The sequence below is a fragment of the Puma concolor genome, chromosome C1 (assembly GCF_028749965.1).
Source record: "Puma concolor isolate L17-30 chromosome C1, mPumCon1.1.hap2, whole genome shotgun sequence".
NCBI classification, from domain to species: domain Eukaryota; kingdom Metazoa; phylum Chordata; class Mammalia; order Carnivora; family Felidae; genus Puma; species Puma concolor.
The window spans coordinates 11,042,927-11,067,114 of NC_141674.1; the positions used below are offsets into that span (position 1 = coordinate 11,042,927).

The following is a 24,188-nucleotide window of genomic DNA, read 5'->3' on the forward strand; positions in this document are numbered from 1 at the left end:
AGGAGGGCCTTGTTCACACAAGCACTGTATAGACATTTAAAAAACTCATTATTCTTTCAAAGCCTGGCTTGGGGGCAGATGAGAGGCAGGATTTTAGAGGGACTCTGGACTCAGAGCATCTGGTTCACAGCCTCCTTCTGCTACTTATTAACATGAGACTTTGGGCAAGTTATGTAACCTCTCCGGGCCTCAGTGTCCGCATCTGTAACATGGGAGTGATGGTGGCCGCTTCTTTGTGAAGATTCAGTGAGATAATCCAGGCTCAGAGTAAGCAATGCACGTTAGCTGTTCTTATCATGATTTAAAGACACGTGCTTTTGAAAACAAAAGGCCCTTTTGTAAAATGTATAATCCTGCAATTTGCATCTGACGTGCCTTGTCTACAGCCGGGTACCCCTGGGGTTCCAAGAGCTGTGCTGTGAGATACCAGAGCGGGGCTTCTTATCCTGGAGGACAGTCCTGGAAGGCCAGTGAACCCGAGATTGGACAGGATTGTGCCGAGGGCGTTTACGGTAGGCTGGATAACACATTCATTAACGAATAATGTCCCCCCACCCCCGAGATGTCCACCTAATCCCAGAGCCTGTGATAAATGTTACCTTACGTGATCAAAGGCCTTTGCAGATTCACATTATCCCGGGGGGGGGGGGGGCATACTGTAGTCGCAAGAGTCCTTGTAAGAGGGGGCAGGGGTGAGGGGTGTCAGAGAGGGCGGTGTGATGATGGAGACAGATGGCCCGGGAGTGTTGTGAAGACAGGAGGGGGCCAGGAGGTAAGGAGTGTGGACAGCCTCCAGAGGCTGAAGAAGGCAGGGAAAGAGATTCTCTCCTGAATTCCCCCCGGGGGAAGGCAGGTCTGCTGACACCATCATTTCAGAACTTCTGGCCTCCACGACTGTAAGGGGATGAGTTGGCGTAGCTTTAAGCTGCTAAGTTTATGGTGATTTGTCACAGCAGCAACAGGAAACGAATATAGCCCTTCTCAGGAGAGGGTCGGTGGTCATTTTTCAGATCTGCTCCTGCATTGGCAGGCTGGTGATGAACAGTCACAGGTCCAGAGCCTCCCACTGGCCCCCAGAGCCCCCACCCCCATCCCCAGCCCTGCCGCCAGGTGTTAGTACAGCCAGGGCTCCCTCCTCCTTGTCCCTCTGTGTTCCCGTGTAGTGCGTCTGAAATGCAGACATATTTTCACTAGCCATTTGTTTTTCCTCTGGAAAAGACCCTGAGAAGCCCCACAGAACAGCGTCTCCCATCTCTCTGGGGGTTTCTCGATCACGACCCACGCAGACGCCCAAGGTGCGTGCCTCTCCTGACGCTGGCTCTCGGCTTCCCTCCTCAAACCTGCAGGTGCCTGCCTGGATGGGGAAACCCGCTGCTCTCCCAGCCACGGGATCAATAGGGGAGGCACTTCTGTTCGGGGATAAACCTCTTAGCAGCTGCTGGAGGCCACAGCCTGGAGCCTAACTTGGGTTTATCATTCACGCACCGCACACAGCAGCGGCTCTCCGACAGAGCCCTCGGGCCTCCACACCCGCCGACAGCCTCAGCTAACAGTGTGCCAGTCCTACACCAGAGCTGGCTTAGGTTGTGTCACCAGACCCTTGAAAGCAGCATCTTCCTTTTCTCTTAATTTTTTAAGTTTTTTTAATGTATTCATTTTGAGAGAGAAAGAGAGAGAGAGAGCTTGAGCAGGGGAGGGGCAGAGAGAGAGAGAGAGAGAGAGAGGAAGAGAGAGAATCCCAAGCAGGCTCCACGCTGTCAGTGCGGTGCCCCATGCGGGGCTCGAACCCACAAACCACGAGATCATGACCTGAGCCGACATGAAGTGTCGGATGCTCAACCGACTGAGCCACCCAGACGCCCCCAGCATCTGCCTTTTACAGAGAAAAACAAGGCTCACAGAGGTGAAGGGCATTGCCAGAGACACACAGAATTAAACAAAGGTTGGACAGACTCTAAAATCCTGTATGTTCCACAATACTACTCTGTCATGTCATTCATTCATTCATTCATTCATTCATTCGTTCAGCATTTATGAGGCTCCTCCTGCACGTGCCAGGCCTCTTCTAGAACAGAGGGAAAGCAGTGACCAAAACAGACCAAAGTCTTCGCCCTGGAGAACTCATATTCCAGCACAGCACCATCCCCTAGAGCTAGAATACAAGCCCCAGGTGTCATTTTCAGTTTCCTGTAACCACATTGTTCTTTAAGTCCAAAGAAAGAGGTAAAACTCATCAGTGTTTTTTTTTTATTTTTTTTTATTTTTTCAACGTTTATTTATTTTTGGGACAGAGAGAGACAGAGCATGAACGGGGGAGGGGCAGAGAGAGAGGGAGACACAGAATCGGAAACAGGCTCCAGGCTCTGAGCCATCAGCCCAGAGCCTGACGCGGGGCTCGAACTCTCAGACCGCGAGATCGTGACCTGGCTGAGGTCGGACGCTTAACCGACTGCGCCACCCAGTCGCCCCAAAACTCATCAGTTTTATTTAACTTGATACACCTATCACCTCAACACGAAATTGATTAAAAATATTAACGAGATAATCTTGTTGCCCTCCTCTGTCTTTGAAATCTGGTGTTTGTAGCTTACACTTTTACAGCACATCTCAGTACAGACCGGTCACATTTCGAGAGCTCACTGGCCGCGTGTGGCTGTGACTATTGTATTGGACAGTGCAGCTCTTGGATACGTCAGACGCCCATCCAGACAGTGACCTGGGTGCAGCTGGTGTCATGACCCCCCCCCACTGCCGTGGAGCTCAGCAGCCATAGGCCATCCCCGCTAATGTCCAGCTTGGGGTTATACTGGCCACTCTCGGCTTTGCGGCTTCTTGCGGCTGGGTTGTTGCGGAATTAGGGACCCGGCATGTCTCTTTGTGGGGTGGCAGGCGGAGGGGGCTGGGCCTCAGCTCAGGAGGTTGGGTTAATCCAGCCCTTCACCTGTGCCACACCGTCTTCAGTGGCCACATGAGGCCACGCTCCTGTTTTATGATCGTCGCTAATATTTTAGTCCCCTCTTCTCCCCTCCCCCACTCCACTTTCCTTGTCTCCCAGCAACCATCCCTGCTGTGGGGAATGCCCTCAGTGGCCAGAGTTAGGGCCAGACACTGGACTGAGAGCGGGGAGGTCCTGGGAAAGGAAAATCAGGGTGCTGTTCCACCAGGATAGAGAATGGTCATGGCCCAGGTGAAACAGCAGCATCCTCTGAACCTCTCCAGGGTACGTGGTGAGGCTTACCACTGCCCCTCCCTCCTTGCATCGCCTCCTGGAGCCTCTGGACCCCGTGATCCCCGCTCCCCGCCTCTCTGCCTGCGAAGCCCTTCTCCACTTCTTCGTCCAGACTGTCTTCTCTCCCCACTTAAGGTTCGAGCGCCCAGAGAGCCCACGCTGAGTCTCCCGTGCCCCTCATTCTTGTGAAGGTTGCTTTCAGGCCAGCGCTCCACCGACAAGCACTTTCTCTGTGCGTCATCTCTTTGGAAAGGTATAGTCACAGCTGTTTTACAGATGAGAAAACCGAGGCTCTGTAGGATATAAGCTAGTTGAGTGGAAGAGCCGGGAGTCATACAGAGTCCTGCCTTGAGCTTCCATCGCCCCCCGCCCCTCTTCCTGATCCACGCGTGGCTCTGTGGCCCAGGTCTGGTTCTGGAACGTCGTGCCTTTATCTCACAGTCGCATCTGCCCACAGTCAGCCTCCAGGCTTCGCTCCCACTGTCGACAGCCTCCCGACCTGACTTTCAGACTTCTCCACCCTTTCCGGTCCTCGCCCCTTTCTCCAAGAGATGGGCTCCTTCACTGACCTCCCCTAATCTCGTCAGAGCCCACTGACAACAAAAGTTCCCCTCTTGGTCTGGTGCTTTATACCGAATTACCACAAACCTAGTGGCGTAAGATAACTCACATTTTGTATTTCACAGTTTTTGTGGGTGCGGAGTCCAGGCACAGGTTAGCTGGGTCCTCTGCCAGGCCACAGTCAAAGTGTGGGCCAGGGATGGGTTCTCATCTGGAGGCTCTAGTGGGGAAGGGCCCGCTTCCAGGCTGTCTTGGCTGACGGCAGAATTGCTCCCTTCAAGTTGTAGGACCGAGGGCCTCGTTTACTGCTGCTGTCATTTGGAGCCTACCTCAGGGCCTTGCCAAATGGATCTCCCCTTAAAATGTCTACTCGCTTTATTAAAGTCAATAAGCAAGAGAAGATCTCCTTGCAAGGTGGGCATTGTGATATAATCCTTTGTGATATAATCTCACATAATAACCGTCATCCCAACATTTGCTGTATTTTACTGGCCTGAAGCAAGCCAAGATTCCTCCCACACTCAAGTGGAGGGGTCACGCAAGGGCATAAACACCAGGAGGTATGGATTGTGAGGCCACTTTACGAGTCTGCTGGCCATACTTCCCCTCTGGTTATCTTTGCTTAATGGCAGGATGGGAGAGTGGAGTCAGACCTGCCGTATGGCTTTAGGCAAGACCTCAGTGTCCTCATCTGTAAAATGGGATGATACCCTCTGTCCCTTGGAGTTCGTGTGACGATTAAATAAATTCTATAGGTGGAGTTTTTAGCACTATCCTTGGCTTAGCTGTTAGGCTTGTAAATAAAAACAAATTCACTGTTACTATTCAACCAGGCCTGGGCTGGTGTAGGTATAGAAAAGCCCTACATAACAATAGGTTCAATAGAATAAACCTTTGTTTTTCTTCCATGTAAACAGAGTCCAGGGTTCAGCAGTCTGGGGCTGGGAGGGTGGCTCAGCAATCACCAGGGACCCGGGATCCTCCTCTCTTATTGTTCTGCCATCCTCTACTTCATGCTCCAGCATGGCTGCTGGGCTCCGGCCATCACATCTACACCACAGTCAGTAAGAAGGAGGAAGGTGCAAAAGAGAGAGAGAGAGAGGGAGATGTCCCTTCTACTTAAGAACCCTTCCTGAACGTCCCCCTCCCCTGATACACACATCTGCTTATGTCCCATTGGGTGGAACCTAGTCCTGTGGCCTGGCGAGCCTCTCAAGAGGCTGGGTAATGCTCTGTATTCTGGGAAGCCCTGGAAAACTGAGCAGCAGGAGTTTTCTCACAGCGGACGAAGGGCAGAGTGGATATTAGGAACCATGAACCGCCGGAACAAAACCACCCTACTGAGGATATTCGGCCAGTGAGTCGGCACTACCCGCCCTCCAGCACAGGTACGAGAAGAAAAGATCAGGTGAACTGAGCTTGGAGGTGAGCTGTGCCCTCCAGGTGACGTGTCGCTCCAGCCAGCTGGCTCTGGTGCATCCCGAGGAGGTCGTCGCCTTTTCCAGCACGTGAGCGGGGGCCCGACTGGCGTTTACAGACCAGAACGGCGGGGAGGAAGGACAGCCGAGGCGTGCCCTCTGGCGCCCCCCAGAAACGGTTTTGCGCCTCGGGAGTTTCATCGGGGCTTATCTGTCCAGGAGGAGGCCGCTTCAACGTCACGTGCTGGCTGCCAAGGAAGCACAGTGAGTCTTTTTCAGTTCCCAGGAGGCCTTACAACCTGGGGGAGCAGGTGGTGGCGAGTGTTGAATCCAAATGTCATCCCTCCCATCATCCCTGTGCCGTGTCTTGGCACTTACTGTATACCTAGCTAGCTCTGTTCACCTAAGGTGGATAAAACACTCACTCCTCAACCTTGTGAGGTCGATCCTGTCTGCTCTGATTGCCGCCAGACAGAGGGGATCGAGCCCCGCCCCGTGCGCGGGCTGTGCCCTGACGTCTCTGCGGAGGGGGATGGTGGGGGCAGCGCTTTCCTCCCGGGTTGCTGGGAGCAACAAGGGAAACGGTGTTGGGGAGCACGCCCGCTCGTGGAGGTGGGTGAGCACTCGACCGAGGGTCGTTCTCACTCCCTTTCCCAGCGTGAAAGAGGTGCCAAGCCCCACAAAGCGAGCCTCCCCCGTGAGCTGTTATTCTCGTCCCCGTCTCCTGCGGGCTGCCCGGTTTTAACCTCAGCCCCAGTTTTATGATTAAACATTCCAGCGTCAATTATTTACAATATGTCCAGATGAGTATCAGGATTGCAGGGGGCCGAGTGACTCACACGGGGAGAAGTTGGTTTTTATGGACGGGAAATAACACGAAGGGAAACAAGGAATTCTACCACCTGACCACAGAGACTGAGGTCAGCCTAGAAGGGCTCCAAGCAGCCAGGGTGTGGGGAGGGGGCTCCCCGTGGGGATGTGGGGCGCTGGGAGGCAGCAGGTGGTGGAGTGAGCTAGCTCTCGGCTCAGACGTATCTAGTTCAGATCTTCGCTGTGCCATTCACTGGACGACTTTGAGCAGGTGTCTCAACTTCTCTGAACGTCAGTTTCTTCCTCTGTGAAATGGGGATCACTCTAGAAACTTTCTCCTCAGGGTTCTTGGACATTTTAAATGTGATAATGAAGGGGCGCCTGGGTGGCTCAGTCGGTTGAAGATCCCACTTCGGCTCAGGTCACAATCTCATGGTTCGTGGGTTCAAGCCCCGCATCGGGCTCTGTGCTGATGGCTTAAAGCCTGGAGCCTGCTTTGGATTCTGTGTCTCCCTCTCTCTGCCCCTCCCCAGGTCACACTCTGTCTCTGTCTCTCAAAAATAAATAAATGTTAAAAAAAATTTTTTTTAATAAATATAAACATTAAAAACTTTTTTTAATGTGATCATGAATAATAAGTTTTAAAAATAATTATTTTAAGTAATAAATATGATATATTAAATTGTCTAAATACAATTAATAGCAATAACAATAAATGCATGGAAAGCACCCAGCACCGGGCCTGGCACTTGGTAAATGCTTAGGGGATCGTTCACTGTTGCCGCTATGATCCCAGGAGGTGACAGGTGGAAAAAGAATCTGGTGTGACTGGTGACATCCTGAAAACCGGAAGCAGGAGGAGGCCAGGGCTGGCGAAAGCAGGTCTGGCTGGGGGGCTTTCAGTGGGAGTCACAGGTAGCAAGGGAAGAGAGGGCTGGGAGAGGGCTGGACAAGCTTGAGCGAATTCCAGAAAGGCGCTTGGCAGAAGGTTTGGGAACCGCTTCCGTGGAAGCAGCATCACTGTGGCTAAAAAAGAAAATGTCCAGATATGGGCAGGATGACCGCTCTCGGACTGCGTCCTACCCTCCCCAGTCAAGGGCCGCCCTGATAAAGGCCTGGGAACAGGGAGGGCTTTGCTTCTGCAGCATCCATCGGCCTGCAAAGGTCTGCCTGTCCTCTCTACACACCTCCAGTTTGGGTTAGAAACCCCCACGTAAGGACCACATAAAATAAACGCCTGCCTAGCTTTGTCCTGAGGGCTTAGGAACTGGGCCACCAGGAGAGCGGGTGCCTGCTGATACAGCGTGAGGACGCATGCCTTTGCCGCAGTTTTGACCCCAGCCAACTTAGAGCAAGTGCAGGCTTGCCTCCGGAGAAATCTCTGGTTAAAATGTAAATGCGGTGCAGGAGGGCCGGGTTGCCCAGCCCTCCTCCGTCCAGCCTGGCCACGCGAGGAAGAGGTGCAAAATCCACCGAGGGGTCCATTTTATCAGGATCGAGGAACTGTGTCCGATTAAGTGAGCCGCTGGACGAGTGAAGGTCTGAGAATTAGCAGGTGCCGGAGGAAGGTGTGCCCTGCGTGCATTGCCCGTGGCTGCTGTAACAAATGACCCCAAACTTGGTGGCTAAAAACAACATAAATTCACTCTCTTGCCGTTCCTAAGGCCAGAAGCCTGCGGTCAGTTTCACGGGCTAAAGTCAGCAGGTCTGCTGGGCTGGTTCCTTCTGGAGGCTAGAGGGGAGAAAGTGATACCTTGCTGACTCGGGGGCCAGTAGGTGCCCACCCCCCACCCCCCACATCCCCCCGGGCTCGTGGCCCCTCCCCTCATCACCGCAGCCCCCTGCTTTGACCTTACATCTCTCACTTCCTCCTCTGACCTTTTTGCCTCCCTCTTGTAAGGACACTTGTAATTAACTTGGACCCACCCGGATGATCCCGGCTAATCTCCCCATCTCAGGCCCCTTAACTTAATCACATCTGAAAAGTCCTTTTTGCCACCTAAAGTTAACAGTCACAAATTCCAGGGATTAGGACTGGGATATCTGGGGGGAGGTCATCATTCAGCCTCCTACGTGCCTTCTCCCAAATTCTGAGAGACACAGAGGGGTGAGTGGCAAATAGGCCCGAGCTGAACCCCAGATTCTTCTCTGCCCCCAACTCCAATGGCCTTGAATTAGCCTCTCACCCCCTCCGGGCCTCTGTAAAGATGATGAATGCTCACCTCCTCTATGGGCTGGAAATGACCGCTAACACACCCGGAGCGGTTCCTCTCTGCCCGCCACCAGGTGCAGGAAAACCCTTAATGCAGTCACTCATCGATTTTCTAGCTTTACTGTCCCTGGAAACAGCCAGACAGTCTCCTGCCTCGGGGCCTCTTTACTTTGGTTCCCTCTGCCTGGAATGTCCTTCACCCAAATAGCCACATGGTTCCCTCCCCGGCCTCCTTCAAAGCCCTGTTCAAATAACACTCTCTCAGTCACTGTGCTCCCTGACCCCCACATTTAAAGTCCCCCCGCCCCCCGCCCAGCACCCCCTACCACCGGCCTCCGTGTCAGGTGCGGGCGTCGTTGTTCTCGGCTTGTCTTCCCATCTAGCACGGGATGGAGTTTTCCCAGACAGGTGGTTGTCCGTGAGCTCTCCGGGGACAGGGCCTTCCGTCTGTTTTGGCCATTCCTCTATCCCCAGCACTTACAGCAAGCCCTGGAACGTGGTAGACGCCCAGTTAATGTTTTGTTGAGCGAATGAATAAATACCTGTACCCCCAAACTTTGAGCCCGTAACGCGTAACAACCCATGAGTTCCATCCCCAATCCGGCTCCCTGACCAGTGAGACGGCTAAAGCGGACGGTGATGAGAGGAGGCCTCTCGGTGACTGAAGTCGCCGGGCCGAGATGGGAACACGGCCTGGGGCCCAGAGTCCACCCTGGGAAGCCCAGTGCGTGCTGGGAGCGCTCGATACTCGGAAACAGTCTCTGCAGTCCCTGATTTAAGCTCTCCCCTCTGCCTACTTTTTGCTGCAAAAATGCCTCTTGGGGAGGAGAAACAAATGAAGCAGGTCAGCGTCCAAAATGACCCGCACAAGGACAGAGGCTATGTCCACGTGGTGCCCGGGTTAGCCAGCACACTAAGCGAGCAGCGGAGTCGCAGGGGCTCCCTGTCTCTGGGGAATGACCTGTTGCTGGCCTCACTGGTGGGACTGATTACAGGTCCTGTCTTGGTGACTTGGCAGAAAGGCTGGTGTCCTATTGCCTCGAGGATGAGGAGGGGCTGCGCACAGGACTGCCACGTACACGCTGTGAGACCCGGGGCAGGTTTCTCAACCTCTCTGTGCCTCAGTGCATTCAGCGATGACACGGACCAAGGTGGGGATAAGAGCGACTCTCTCATATGATGCTTGGGCGGAACGAATGAGTTCAACCCACGCAGAGCGCTTCGCGTGAGCCCGGCACACGGGAGCGTCCAGGAAATAGTAATAGGTGTGTCTGCAGCTGGCCGCGTGCTGGGGCCGGGTGGGGTGGTCAGTGCCCGTGGTAGGCCTTGCTCTCCAGAGAGGGAGGCCACTGGCGGCCCAGCCCCAGAGCCTGGAGGAGGATCAGGGTGTCAGACTCACTGAGTTGAGGACGATGGGAGCCTTGCTTCCTGCCCTGCGTCTCACGGGCACCAGACTCTGTCCTGGCAGGGAAACACACACAGCCAGGTCACATTTCCCAAGAAATACTGAATGTGGCCGGAGCCCTCGGGACTGGCTCCCTGGTGCCAGCCAGCCTTGTAAATAGGGTCACACGCCAGCCACTTGCTTAGAGAGAGACACCTTGTCAAGCTCCCAAAGACTAGATACCTGGTTTAGCTCACTGCTTCTGTTTATGGCTCCTGGAGTCTTCAGAATGAATTTATCTTCCGATTAAGGATCAGGCGCCAATATTTAAATGAATTAGCAGGGAGACTGGAGATGTCAGGTCTTATAAAATTCACCAAGATCTGGGGCGCCTGGGGGGCTCAGTCGGTGAAGCGACCGACTTTGGCTTAGGTCATGATCTCACTGTTGGTGAGTTTGAGCCCCGCGTCGGGCTCAGAGCCTAGAGCCTGTTTCAGATTCTCTCTCTGTCTCTCTCTCTCTCTCTCTCTCACTCAAAAATAAACATTTTTTGAAAAAAATTCCCCAAGATCTTCCGTTGGGGAGGGGAAAACTGCCTCTTTTCAGTGCAGCAAGTGTTAGGTTCTGGGAACTGTCGTCCGCTCTCCCATCTCTGTGCAGTTTCTCAGACTGAACCCTCCCCACAGATCGCCCTTAATCCCCTCCTACCCCCAAACTCCACCCAAGGTAAATTTACATACACCTCAAGGCCTTGCAAAGCTTCTGGATCTTCCTTCCCCCACCTCCCTCAAAGGTAATTTCTTGCCCCTTCTGTAGGCTCGTTCTCTGTGCCCCATGTTATCAGTACTGCCTTGTGACTTATGGGTTTTAGAATCAGACATGCCTTATAGCTGCCTTGTATACTAGCTGTGTAACTTTGGACAGGTCACTATACCTCTCTGAGCCTCTGTGTCCTTATCTGTAAAATAGAAATAGTAATGATCAAGTGATCATACGTGAAAGGAGCTGGACACAGGACCTGGCACAGAGTCGGCACCCGACCCATGTTCACTCTTACGTGATGCTGACTTCCCTTCTATGAGAAAGCATCACTTGTCTTCCTGCTGGACCGTAAAAGTATCTCACACACCCGTGTGTCCCCCCAAAGCCCCTGGCACACAATAGGGACCCAGCAATTGTCAGATGCAAATTCCTTAGAAAGCCATTTTAGAAGAAAGGGACACCTGTTACCCCTCGCGCTTCTGCGATGAAATATCTCCCAGAATAAACTGCCTGCCTTGCCCAGGGAGCGGCGTCGTGCAAGGCAAGGAGGAACATAGGCAAAGTCCGCAGGATTTGATTGTGAATCTGGCCTGCTGCTTAGCACTGTGTGCCCTAGGGCGAATTATGTAACCTCTCTGAGATTCGGAGAGAGTGGGCTCCTCGCTCCTTGAAGGATGGCTGCTGCTGGGACTTACACTACTCTTCCTACAGTTGTGGCTCTGCCTTGCAGATCACTTAGCACCTTTTCCTTCACCGCCAGCTCTCTCCGGGCCCAGGCAACCCTCTTCCCTCCCCTCTACCTTTATGACTCATTTGGCCACATGCCTTTCATTCTTCCTGAGTGCTCAGTCTACAAGAACATGCTCTGAACGAATGGGAACCTGATGCCTTTGACCTTGGTTGGTAGGGAGGTGGCCTGACACTCCCAGGCTGGAGGGGAGCTGCGGCAGTGGTGGCTCAGAGCCCTTCTCCTCCCGGTCCCCCCAACCTTCCCCCCTGCATGGGACCGGAACTTGGTGACAAAAGGGACTAGGGGCTGAAACTTGGCCCAGAGGGCCCCCACTGAGTTCTTCCTTTGTGATGGGAATGTGGCCTGGTTCCCTGAATGCAGCTGGGGATCCCTTTCCCGATTATGCAGCTTGGCAGGAAGAGCTCAGGGCACAGGGAGATTGGTCAAGGAGGCTCTTTGTCCTGGGAACTGGTCACTCTGCCAGGACTGAGATCCCCTCCCATGGAAGGTTGGATGGGCTGGAGCTGTGCCTTCCTTCTGGGGCCAGGGGGCAAGCTTCGTGGCCACTCAAGGGTCTAGATCAGATCCTTGGTTTCTGAACTGCGTTCCAGAGAATTTCTGGGGTTCAGCGGGACCCGGGCCAGGGAACACTCCACCATCGTTTGGGGCCCTTCGCTCCATTTCAGCTAGAGCAGAGCCTTTTTTCCCTTTCTTTCGTTCAATTTTATTCCAAGTGTTGTCTTCATATCAGACTCATAGCAGGTCCCTCTAGGTGTGGGGTGGCTACACTCAGGTGTCAGCCAAGTGGGGCGTCCAGTGTCCAGAGCTGTGACTATCCGCCCCCACCCCGGAAACCCATGCTGGCTCTGGTTGGGCCAAGGGTGCTCGTGGGAGGGAAGACAGCGGCTGCCCAAAAGGAAGGAGGCTCAGGGCTCTCACCCCTGCCCACGCCTGCCTAGGAACACCAGGGGACATTGGTAGAGTCACCACTTCGGGTCAGAACGGAAATCACAATTAACTGGGCACCTCTCCCATGTTGCTGGCAAGCGGTCTGCACACGGCATACTCCTGGAAGTTGCTCTAACGAATCCTCTCCCCCTCGGTGCCAACTGTGGACTAGGAATTTCCCCAAATTGATATGGGACATTGGTTAAACTTTTTAACTTGCGAGATATTCATTCAATGAAGAGTTAGTTATTAAGCACCTGCTGGCTTCCCTAACAAGAGCTTTATTTCAGGGGGTTTATACTCCAGTGGGGGAGACAGGGAGCCTACAAGAAAACAAAACAATACTATTATAGATGGTGAGGTAATGTCATCCGTCCGTGGGAAGGAATGTCATCAGGGAACCAACAAGCATGGGGCTTAAGAGTAGCTGGGTGAAGGAGGGGGTCGGTTAAGTGCCAACTTTGGCTCAGGTCATGATCTTGCAGTTCACGGGTTCCAGCCCCACGTCGGGCTCTGTGCTGACAGCTCGGAGCCTGGAACCTGCTTCGGATTCTGCGTCTCCTTCTCTCTCTGCCCCTCCCCCACTTGCGCTCCATATGTCTCTCTCTCGAAACTAAATAAACATTAAAAAAAAAAAATTGTTTTTAAGTAGCCAGACCAAGCGCAAAGGCCTTGTGGCAGGACGTGCTCGGTGTGAGTGAAAAACAGAACAGAAGCCATGGAGGGTTGATGAGCCAAGAGAGAAGAAATGAGAGAGGCAGGAGCCAATCCAATCTGGTGGGACAAGGGAGTTTGGATTTTATGCTAAGAGTCTGGGAAAAATGTTGATGGTTTTGGAAATTCCTACCGCAAAATAATTCAACCAATCGAAAAGGCCCCTATAAGAGATCTATGAAATTTAAGGAATAACGTCATAAGTAAACACCCACGTACCCTTCTCTCTCACCCTCCCCAGGCACTGTTTCTCACTCCTCCAGGGAGGTCGCTATGATCCTGAATTTTAGTTTTTGCAACCTTTGCATTTCTTCCTCTTATTACAAAAATGGACACGTGTTGTTTGGTTTTGCCTCGCTCGGATCTTCACATAAAAGGAAACATGCCGGGTTTGCTTTCCCGTTCAACCTCACGCTTGCCAGAATGGGCCACATCGGTGCATGTAGCTGCGGGTTCTTTGTGTTCATGGCTGTGTAATACTCCACTGGATGATGCTGTCGTGGCTCACGCTTTTTCCTGGTGCCTGGCATCACTCGGTTTTCTCGTGTTGAACCAACCCTATGTTCTGGGGATAAACCCAACTTGATGGTGATGTATTATGTAATTGTCTGCTTTTAACGTTTATTTATTTTCGAGACAGAGAGAGACAGAGCATGGACGGGGGAGGGTCAGAGAGAGGGAGACACAGAATCCGAAACAGGCTCCAGGCTCTGAGCCGTCAGCACAGAGCCCGACGCGGGGCTCGAACTCACGGACCGCTAGATCGTGACCTGAGCCGAAGTCGGCCGCTTAACCGACTGAGCCACCCAGGCGCCCCTGTAATGGTCTGCTTTTAAAAAGACATCGTGGGATTCCATTTGCTAATATTTTGTTTAGGATTTTTGTTTGTGTGCACGTGGATCAGATGGGCCCGTCATTTCCCTCTCTTGCCTTGTCCTTATCTACTTTAGGGATCAAGGTTATACACTCCTCATAAAATGACTTGGGGGAGTGTTTCCTCTTCTTTGAGTCTCCAGAGCACTTGTGTAAGACAGATAAAACCACATAAGGGTCTGGTAAATGCAGCTACCGGACTGTCATCCTTCCGCAGCCCCGCTTTTTTGGCCCAGAGTCTTGGTTTCTTTGGGGACAACCTTTCTTGCATGTACCCCAACCGATACCCTCCGTCCCCCAAGAAAAAACAAAGAAAACACATACCCACCCACCCAGGAAGCATCTCAAATTGAAATGCTCACCGCTGGGGTGCCTGGGGGGCTCAGTCAGTCAAGCGTTAGACTTCGGCTCAGGTCATGATCTCACGGTTCGTGGGTTCGAGCCCCGCGTCGGGCTCTGTGCTGACAGCTCGGAGCCTGGAGCCTACTTCGGATTCTGTGTCTCCCTCTCTTTCTCTGCCCCACCCCCGCTCATGCTCTGTCTCTGTCTCCCAAAACTGAATAAACGTTTTTTTAAAAAATTAAAAAAAAAAAAAAAAAAGGAGAAGAAATTCTCACCACTTACTTAGAAAGCTGTGTTTCTGGTTTCTTACAGGTGGGTCCTTAATTCAAGATTTTAGTATGAAGAATTGTTTCCCAGCCTGCCCTGAGCACCCCAGGTAACAACAGGTAGATGCTTCTCTTAAGTAGTTAACAACTTTTCTTGAACACCCAGGTGTAGAATCACTCACTTATCCTTGAGGGCAGCCTTGACCATGAGCCGCGATGGGTCCATGAGTCTGGCTGAGCTGGGACCCTAGTCTGCCTGCCAAGGCTGCCCTGTTTTAAGGACGTGTTGGAAACTATGTGGTCCAAATCCTCCGAGCACAAAATTAGCTTCTTTCCATATTTTTGAAAGGGAAAGAACATCATGCTAAATATAACGTGGGTCAGCAAGCCAGAAACAACATAAACAGCCATCAGCTGCGGCTCGGGAGCTGGGTTTCCACATCCCTGGTGAACCCAACAGGATCCTGGGCTCCAGAGGGAGCGTGCAATCGACGAGCGATGTTGAGCGACCATTGGAAGCGTAACCCTGCCACGAACCCAAAACCCAAAAACCTTTATTCCATTTGTTCATTCTAAAGGCACCACAGGCCCGTTTCTGTTTCTAGTCCTTAGTCTCCCAGTAAGAAAAAGACAACAAAAATCTTTCTAATCCCACAACACACACACACACACACACACACACACACACAACCAAAACCACCGTGGTATGCATAATTTGAGTGTTTTGAAATTTAATATAATCCATTAAATCGTGTTTGTGTATCTGTTTATGTATTATGGAGGGCCCCAAGCCATTATAATATCCAGCACCATGTCATCTTTGCCCCCCTCGTGGGTGGTCTCACCCCATTGGCAATGCAAGCTTTAAATAATATTAAATAACAAACCTTTCTCTAAGGACTGACTCTTGTGCTGGTCACATACAGTTCTCGGTGCTTTATGTATCTTTCCTTGTTCACTTGTCAAAACTCTCCTAAGAGGTGAATACTAGAAGGCTTTTATTTCCCCTTTACAGTGGTGGATACTGAGGCACAGGGAGGTTAAGTAATTTGCCCAAAGTCACACAGCCAGGAAAGTAGAGTGAGGATCTGAGCTCAGGCAGCCGGTTTCCAAACTGGCTCCAAAGTTCATGTTTAACCACCAACCTATGTTGCCTTGCAACAATACGTTGTTCTGGTTGTAACACCTTCAAGATACAGAAATTGAGTGAAAGCTATACGCTCCAAGCCCTCTCCGTTCTCGGAAGCAATCGTTGCTAAATTAGGAATGTGCCCCTCCTCTGAGATTTTTACAAACATGTTTGCATGCGTGAAAATATTTTGTCTCTTTGTTTTAACGTAAGAAGGATCCAGTCTTCCTTCCCATGTACTCATATATACATGTCTGTGTATAGAATTTTTAAAATTATAACCACACTGCACGTGCCGGTTTTTTTTTTTAACCTTGTCTGACTTTAAAACGTATCATTAGCCGGCTTGAAACCGTAATTTAATAAGCACACGTACCATATTTTATTTAACCAGATGCAGATTATTGGCTATTTCAGTAGCTTCTAGTTTCCCACCGCTACAAAGCTCTGGTGAATATCCTTGCCCTGTACATAAGTCTTACAAGTTGGAATTACAGAGCCCAACGGTATAAGCATTTTGAAATTTTTCATCCATAAATGCCAAAATTTGCCACTTAGAAAAATTGTATGAAATGACTTATCCCGATACCATTACCCACACTGGGTGTTGGTGCCTGTTTTCAATCACTTGACAATTGAACAGGCCCAAATGTGTGAATCCTGACATTTTCATCTCTGTCGGTGACTCTTATCTGAGGCTTGTTTTACTCATGTGACAGGATACGGCGAAGCTGGAGTTGAGAGAGCAGGGAAGGTGGAATGTTAAAGTGGCCCCGATCACTGGTTTAGAAAACACACTGTCAGCCTCCCACGTTCAAGGCCTACCTGTAGGGCCCCCTAGCAGGTGCTCAGTAATGGGCTTTTTAATCTGCTTCCCACACCAGCTTCAGGCTGAACCTTTACCCCCAGAGCCCCCGCCCGCCCCTCCCCTGCCGGTCTCATCTCAGATCCATGTGGCAGAACCGCCGATCCCTTCATCCTTTCCTTTGCTGGCTGTGAGTGATATTGTAAGAAACAAATACCCTTGTGTATATGGTAGACTTTTCAGCTGGTCCCACCGCCACTGGCTGCAGCGGAATGGATCCTTGTTCAGTGCCCTGCACGCACACACATACATGTTCACACACCAGGATGCGTGCATATATGCATACATACAAATACATGTAGGACAGCACGAACAGGGTGCAGACCCTATTATGTGAAGTGGGACTTCTCTCTCAGGGAGACTTTCCATAGGACACACACCTACCGAATTCCAGCTACTATACTTTCTTCCCATTTTGTTGTTATTCCTTGTGGGCTTTTTCCTGCTGTCCCGGAAGCCCCACCAGCCCTTAACTTGCTCACCAGTATTTCTCCAGTGCCTAACACTGCTTAGCAGATGCGCAAGAAATATTTGTTGAGTGCAAAAAAGAAGGAACAGACCTCAAGCCGATAAAGGATATTATCCCAAATATTTTTAGAGTATTTTTTAACAAAGTGGCCAGTTTCAGATGGAGCCCATTGTTTGATGAGAAAATATCTCTGCGGCGTTGGATTTCAAGTGGCCTGGTTAGCCGTCCTTCTGGAAAGATTGGAAAGAATGCACAATTGAAAACAGGACCTTGCCCAGCCAAACATCTGTCAAGTTTTACTGTTCTACAAAGGTTGCTGTCCCGGGAATAACGTTCTGAGGAGCAGTTAGCCAGGAAGGGTGCTGCTCGCTGGTCCTCCTGGCCCCTGAGAGTGTTCTCAGCTAAACCTTCAGGAGACTTGCTTGTCTTGCTCACTCTTCCCGACAACAAATGTTTGTGGAATCCCGGGATGAGGGGCTGCTCCCTTTAGCACGGAGTCTCCGAGCCACTTCGGGGGAAGAAGGTGTCTCATCCAGCCGGGCACAGCAGCTATGATGAGGAATGGGCAGGCTTCTGCTCCTTTAAGAAAAGGAAAACCCCGGGGCACTTGGGTGGCTCAGTTGGGTAACAGTCTGACTCCGGCTCAGGTCATGATCGCACGGTTTGTGCGTTCGAGCCCCGTGTCAGGCTCTGTGCTAACAGCACAGAGCCCGCTTCAGATCCTCTGCCCACCCCCCCCCACCCCGAATCTCTCTGCCCCCCTGCGCACATGCTCTCTCTCTCTCTCTCTCTCTCTCAAAAATAAAATAAACATTTAAAAAGGAAAACAAAACTCCATATGGCCGAAGGGAAGCTAGTCTCATAGGATGGCTTCAGATGGCCTCTGTTCATTTCATTCAATGAATCGGCAAACGTGTTTGGAGTCCCTTTATGTCCCAGGTGCAGAGATAAAGAGGATGTGTCACAGGAAGAGAGAGACTGGCCACAGCCACTGCCGGGGGCTTGTGGGAGCCCACAGAAAGGGGCAGCTGAGCAGGGGTGACCAGAGAACAGCAGAGATGCTAGAGGGGGGGTGTGCGGAGAAGGGCGAGGTGAGAGATGGTGGGGGGAGGCAGTCACGGGCGTGATCCTAGGAGCCTGGATTTTCTGCTGCAGGAAATGGGGAGCCATCGAAGGTGGTGGCCGGACCGCAGGCTGTGCGGACTGGGACGTTTCACTGACGGATGCCCGTCACCCAGGCGATTTGGGTACCGCTACTGACCACGGCTCAGGCTCCCCCTCGTTCTCGCTCCTCGCCGGACCCAGTGAGAGCTCAGACTCTACCGCACTTTGTTGAATTCCACAAACTGTTTTAAGGACCTGGAGCTCTGACCTTTCTGGTCTCCTGCATGGAAAGGTCTGGCTTTTCCTTTTCGGGCGGGGTAGGCGGGTCAGCCCTCCTTCCGCAGGCTCACAGAAGGAGCTGAGCGCAGCACGTAAGACATCTGGAATGCATCAAAGGCGAGGCCCCGCCAGAGCCCGTGGCTCCGTCCTGCTTCGTGGCCGCTTCAACAGTACGGCCGCTGTGCTCACAAGAGCGTCTCAGATCCGAACTGATCTTCCCCTCTCCTCTTTCTGCTTTCTCCTTCCAGACCTCTCGGCCGCAGCCGTCCACACAGGATGCCTCGCACTTGCCCGAAGCCATCCCTCCAGAGCTCAGCCGCTGTTTCTTTGGGGTGGCCCTAGGGATTTTGTGCAGGGCGTTGAGCGGGTTTTGGATTGCTTTGGCTGCTGCTGCTGCCCTTATCTATTGATTTTCTTCCTTGGAGCCTGGCCTTGCCCTGCGGGGCCCCCCCCACCCCCCACCCCGGCATGATGGCCCAGTCGAAGGCCAACGGCTCCCACTATGCGCTGACCGCCATCGGCCTGGGGATGCTGGTTCTCGGGGTCATCATGGCCATGTGGAACCTGGTGCCCGGGTTCAGCGCCGCCGAAAAGCCGACCGCCCAGGGGAACAACAAGACAGAGATCGGCAGCGGGATTCTCAAGAGTAAGACCTTCTCCGTGGCCTACGTGCTGGTCGGGGCTGGGGTGATGCTCCTGCTGCTCTCCATCTGCCTGAGCATCCGGGACAAGAGGAAGCAACGACAAGGCGAGGAGATGGCCCACATCCAGCACCAGGCGGGGGCCGAGCCACATGCCCCAGAGGAAGACAGGTGAGGACTGGCCCACCCCCCAGACCGTGGGGGGAGGAGGTGGGGGGACACATGCGTGGGCACACTCTCAGGGCTCCCCGAAGACACCATTTGCGTCTGGGAGACTCTAGGAGACCGCCCCTTTAGTCTAGGGGTAGAGTCTCCTCCCCGCCCCCACTAAGGCTCTGTACAGCCATTTCTAATTGCCCAAATAACTATATTCTTCTATCCCGGAGAGTCCCAAATAATGTGGTATGAATGGATTACAGAGGTACCAAGATTCTGACACCCGCAGGGAAGATGCATGGGGCCTGGGGTGGCCAGAGCCACATCAGGCAGACGGCTCGTCCGTTCACCCCAGCATGCTGTGCGCACACGCCTTGCATCGTAAAGGTTGGGGGGCGGGGGCACCTGGGTGGCTCAATCGGTTAAGCGTCCGACTTCGGTTCAGGTCACGATCCCATGGTTCATGAGTTCGGGCCCCGCATCAGGCTCTCTGCTGTCAGCACAGAGCCTGCTTTGGATCCTCTGTCCCCCTTGCCCTCTGCCTCTCCCCCTCTACTCTCTCTCAGAAATAAACATTAAAAAAGAAAATTAAAAAGAAAAAGAAAAGAAAAGGTTGGGAAGCAGCATCCTGTTGGAGCAAAAAACGCCACAAACACGTTCAAGGGATAAGCGATAAATTGGGGAATAGATGATAAAGGTTGACATCCCTACTATAGAAAGAGCCCTTCCAAATAAATGTGAAAGATGCACACACCAATGGGGAAACGGACAAAAGATACAAGCAAGCTTTTCATCCATGTTCAGACAATAGATGTCCAACCTCATTAGTCACGAGACACAAACAAATAGGTATCATTATTCTTTGCCTATCTTAATGGCCAAGGCAGACAGCCCCCGGTGTTGGAGAGCTGTAGGGAAATGGGGGTGTTGATTGACACAACCCTTCCGAAGGGGAGTTTCATAGTAAGAGGAGGTATTGAGGATGCGTGGACCTATCCATTCTGTTCCCGAGAGCCGATGCTTGGAAGGTCATCACACAAGTGCAAAGGAATTTGTACCCATCTATTCACCAGAGCATTGTTTAGAATAGCAAAACCTGAGAAACAACCTAACCATCATTCAGGCTAAATCATGGCACGCCCATTCAGTGGCATTCTACGCAGCCACAGTCGATCTACAGTTGCTAACGTGGGACCACGTATGCACCACGTTGAGAAAAGGAGGTTTTAACAGCATCTTCGGTAAGGTCCTAATCTCATCAAATGTCGCGGCTGTGGGATTACAGACGAGTCTAGAAAAGTGCACAGCAGAGTGTTAGTGGTTGTGTCCAGGTGGAAGGACTTGGGATGGTTTTATTTTGTGCGTTAGGTTTTCCCGTGTTGTTTGGATTTTCTGCAAGTTTGTTATCTTTCTAGCGGGAAGGGAGTTGTTTTCAGTTTGGAAAAATTCAGTCCATTTTCTGATAAAAGATCGTGCAGGCGTATTCTAGAAAACTTAGGAAATACAGAAAAGAACAAAGAAGGGAAATCAGTCCCCCGTAATTACCACCCTCGCCATGTGAGTGCTCATGGCCGTGAGCACACGCATGGCTAAGGGACACGAGAGGAAGGCCTGGACAAACAGTGAGGGTCAGATGTCGGCCATTATCACCCAAAGGTTCAAGTGTATAAAAAACACCACCACCAACAACCGGCACCCTGACTCTCTGGTTTTCTCTTTCGACAGTCAAATGAGAGTAAGCCTGAGGACCTGGCCTGTCTTTTAAGTCTTGTAGTGAACTTGGAAGACAAAAATCACAGAATCACTTGCAATACATATAAATTTTATATCAGATACTCATTCTCTACCTAGGGAAAACCATTTTGCTTCAAATCGGCAGCGATTTCATGCACGTTCGTGTTGCCTCTGGCCAAAGGACCCAGCAGGGCACCAGAATAGCCCATCCCGCATGTGGTTAAGTGGGAGGCTTAAAAGCAAAGGGGGCTTAATACGTCCTTGTGTTAACGCTTCCAGATAAGACAGTGTAGTCATTGAGAGTGTGGTGTTCTGTGCCTGCTCTCCCGCTTCCTCGATATATGACCAAATCACATGACCTCGATGTGTCTGCTTCCCCATCCACAAAATGGGTACAGTGATAGTACCTAGCTCACAGTGTTGTTAGGCAGATGAGAGTGGTTGGTATGTGTTAAGGTACCTAGAACAGCACCCGACTCCTGTAGGAGGACCCAGTGCTGACACAGGATCTGCTCATCTACCTGTGATTTTCAGGGGCATGAGTCCGTGCTAACCCTCTCCTTGTCGCTGTGTGTTATCTCGCAGCCAGGAGGAGGAGGAGGAGGCCTCCTCAAGGTACTATGTCCCCAGCTACGAGGAGGTGATGAACACAGACTACTCAGAGGCGAGGGAACCGGACCAGAACCCGAGGATGAGCATCTCTCTCCCCTCCTACGAGTCCTTGACGGGGCTCGACGAGTCGAGCCCCACGGCAGCCAGGGCCAATGCGGAGACCGGCGCAGGGAATCCCCCCGACAGGCAGAACTCCAAGCTGGCCAAGCGCCTGAAGCCGCTGAAAGTGCGAAGGATTAAATCCGAAAAGCTCCACCTCAAGGACTTCAGGATCAACCTCCCGGACAAAAACGCCCCTGCCCCCTCCATCGAGCCATTGACTCCCCCGCCACAGTACGACGAAGTCCACGAGAAGCCTTCGGACGCCCGGCCACCTGACTGACGACCTCGCTCCGTGTGTCCCTCCGGTTGCTCACCCTCCACACCACGGACCCCCAGTGAAGCCACTTCAGCTGCAGTCGAGAAGCGGAGGGGCCGGATGCACCCAGAGCGATGTGGCTGGGGGTGGGGGATGGGGGGGGTCCCGGGACTAGGGGGTGACTGACGTCCACAGAACCTCACCTAGCAGGTGCGTCCGAAAGAGCCGCCGCCTCGGGCCTCGGGACGTGCACCCCGCCGGGGCCGCCGCGTAGGCACCTTCCCTGTTGTTCCTCCCCCGACTCGGAGTTGTTGGCGACAAGCCCCTCTTTCCGATCAGGAGAGGACCCCCGAGCGGCTGGTTTAGGTTGTGATTTTTGTTTTGCTTCCACTAGGACTGTTTTGTGTCAAAGAGAAAACAAGTTATCGTGCCTTTGCTTTCCTCACTGGAGTCCTGAGCTGTGGGCAGGAGATGTGACTCAGCCTTATAGAAAGGACACGGGGTCGGTTCGTGAATGAAGACAAACCAGGGGCTGAATGATTGGGGGCGGGGTGGGAGGAGGGAGGCGCGGGGTGGGTGGGGGGGCTGTCTCAGAGTCCCTGAAGCCATCCACTCTCTGAGGGTCCAAGGCCCGGTGATGCATTCCATCAGAGTCTTTCCTGGCTCCCTCTCCTAGTCTCTCCTGTGTAAGGGCAAAAGAGGAAAGCATACTATGAGATGCTCTGTTCCTTCGAAAATGCCATGCAACTGAGCTTTTTATAATAAAATATTTTATATGGACTACAGTCGGATGCTGAATTCCTGCAGCGGCTCTTCCAAAACACTGGCTTGCTTCGAGAGAAACACCGCTGATCCTAAGAATTGCTAACATGCAGGGGCGCCGGGGGGGGGGGGGGGGCTCAGTCGGTTGAGCCTCCGACTTAAGCTCAGGTCGTGATCTCGCGGTTTGTGGGTTCGAGCCCCGCGACGGGCTCTGTGCCGACGGTTCAGAACCCGGAGCCGCTTCTGCTTCCGTGTCTCCCTCTCTCTCTGCCCCTCCCCTGCTCACACTCTGTCTCTCTCTCTCCCTCTCAGAAGTAAATGAGCATTAAAAAAATTAAAAAAGAATTGCTGATATGCATGGAACACTTCGTATTACCAGGCGCTGTGCTAAGTATCTCACATACGTTATCCCACTTCCTCTGTATCCTGGCCTCACGGCCATTTTGCAGGTTAGCTCACTGGGGCTTATTAAAGTGCCCCATGTCCCATTGCTAGCACGCGGCAGGGCTGGAGTTTGAACCCAAGCCACCTGGCTCCAGTGCCTGAGTTCTTTAAACACCCTACTGTGCAACCCAGCGTAAAGAGCTTTTCCAGACTTTGAGCGAGAGCGAGGAACTGTGCTTCCCGAGAGCTGGGGCTGCTCCGTCAACCCACGCGCCCAACAGAACATTGTGGCCGTTTAGACAGCAGCTCCTCCCTGTCTAAACATCCTCCCAACGTCCCCCTCCTGAGGCCAGGCGAGAGGGAACCGCTGGGCTGTATGCTCACCCTGGCCGGGTGAGCGTGTCCTCATGGAGAGGGCAAAGCGCCTACCCGGGGAGCCCAGGAAAGCGGTCCAACGAAAGAGAATGTCCATGGGGACTGCAGACTGCTGAGGCCGAACCAGAGGAGAGGAAGAGCGACGTCTGGGGTCACGGTCTTGACCGCGGAGGGAGAGTCTGGGAAGATGCACCCGGGCCCAGGGGTGCCTTCCTGGCATTGGTGAGCTTGAAGTCTGCATGGCTAGGAGAAGAATGAATTCTGCATGGTTGCCATTCTGAGGCCCTGCGTGTTTCCTAAAAGCCCCTAAGTAGGGAAGAGGCAGCAGATAGGAAGTGAATCACCTCCTTATCTCGGGGTTGGCAACAGGGCCTAAATTCCAAACTTTCACTTTCCTTATACAAATCCATCTGCTAAAAGGGAGCTCTAAGGGCCTGCTTCGTGGCTAAGACACCAGAGGGCTGGCCTGCCTGGTCCCAGCCCGCTGCTGAGCCAGCCTGTGGCTCTCCTCGTATCTGTGGGCGGGACTTGATCTTTGGTTAATCTTCACGCTTCCTCCCGAGAGGACAAACAGGAAGAAAAAGAAAAGGAGAATAGCTCATGAGCTAAGAAACAGCTTGCTGTAAGGGCCCTCAATCTGGGCTCTGGTAGATCACCTAGCAAGGTGCCCGCCCCGCCTAGACCCTCCTCGGGGGGGGGGGGGGGGGGGGGGAGGGGAGGAGAAAGGTTTGGGGCTTGTGGTGCGCTGACCGGTAACCCCGAAAGATATCAGGACCTAATTCTGTGGCCCAGCTGCTGCTGGTTTTAGGCCACCAAGTCTGTGGGCATTTGTTACATATCACATGTAACGTGTAGAGGCTGGGTTCACCTCCGTCTACAGGGAAGGCGAGGAGAATGTTAGCTGGGAACGTTGGCTACTGGATGGAGATCTGAACAGTGCCGGACAGGCAAAAAAAAAAAAAAAAAAATTACCCACCATATTAAGTGGGGACCACCTTCACCTCAAAATTCCCCAAGGCACACTCAGCCTGTTTGCTCATTGGTCCAGACCTATCAGGGCTCTCTACCTTG

General features: G+C 52.5%; 1 protein-coding gene and 1 long non-coding RNA gene across 12 annotated transcripts in view; one reads left to right on the top strand and one right to left on the bottom strand.

Annotated features, from left to right (window-relative positions):
• The window catches only part of TMEM51 (transmembrane protein 51), a 55,322-nt gene extending 33,181 nt beyond the window's left edge, over positions 1 to 22,141 (top strand). For 5 of the 10 annotated variants that reach the window (XM_086715744.1, XM_086715740.1, XM_086715743.1 and 2 more), the window contains 3 exons: positions 14,296 to 14,369; positions 18,344 to 18,907; positions 21,212 to 22,141. In XM_086715744.1, coding sequence (XP_086571870.1) covers positions 18,564 to 18,907; positions 21,212 to 21,620 — 753 coding nt within the window. In that variant the 5' untranslated portion in view covers positions 14,296 to 14,369; positions 18,344 to 18,563 and the 3' untranslated portion in view covers positions 21,621 to 22,141. The remainder of the gene's footprint in view (positions 1 to 14,295; positions 14,370 to 18,343; positions 18,908 to 21,211) is intronic. The other 5 variants (XM_086715741.1, XM_086715747.1, XM_086715746.1 and 2 more) reach the window with 2 other exon arrangements.
• LOC147577796 (uncharacterized) lies at positions 6,616 to 9,152 on the bottom strand. Of its 2 annotated transcripts, XR_015254493.1 has the most exons (3): positions 8,844 to 9,152; positions 8,557 to 8,719; positions 6,616 to 7,750 (listed from the first exon to the last, which is right to left on the bottom strand). It is a non-coding gene; the product is annotated as an uncharacterized LOC147577796 (long non-coding RNA). The 2 variants fall into 2 exon arrangements; XR_015254492.1 differs by lacking the exon at positions 8,844 to 9,152 and having other exon boundaries at positions 8,557 to 8,822.
• Positions 22,142 to 24,188: the final 2,047 nt, after the last annotated feature.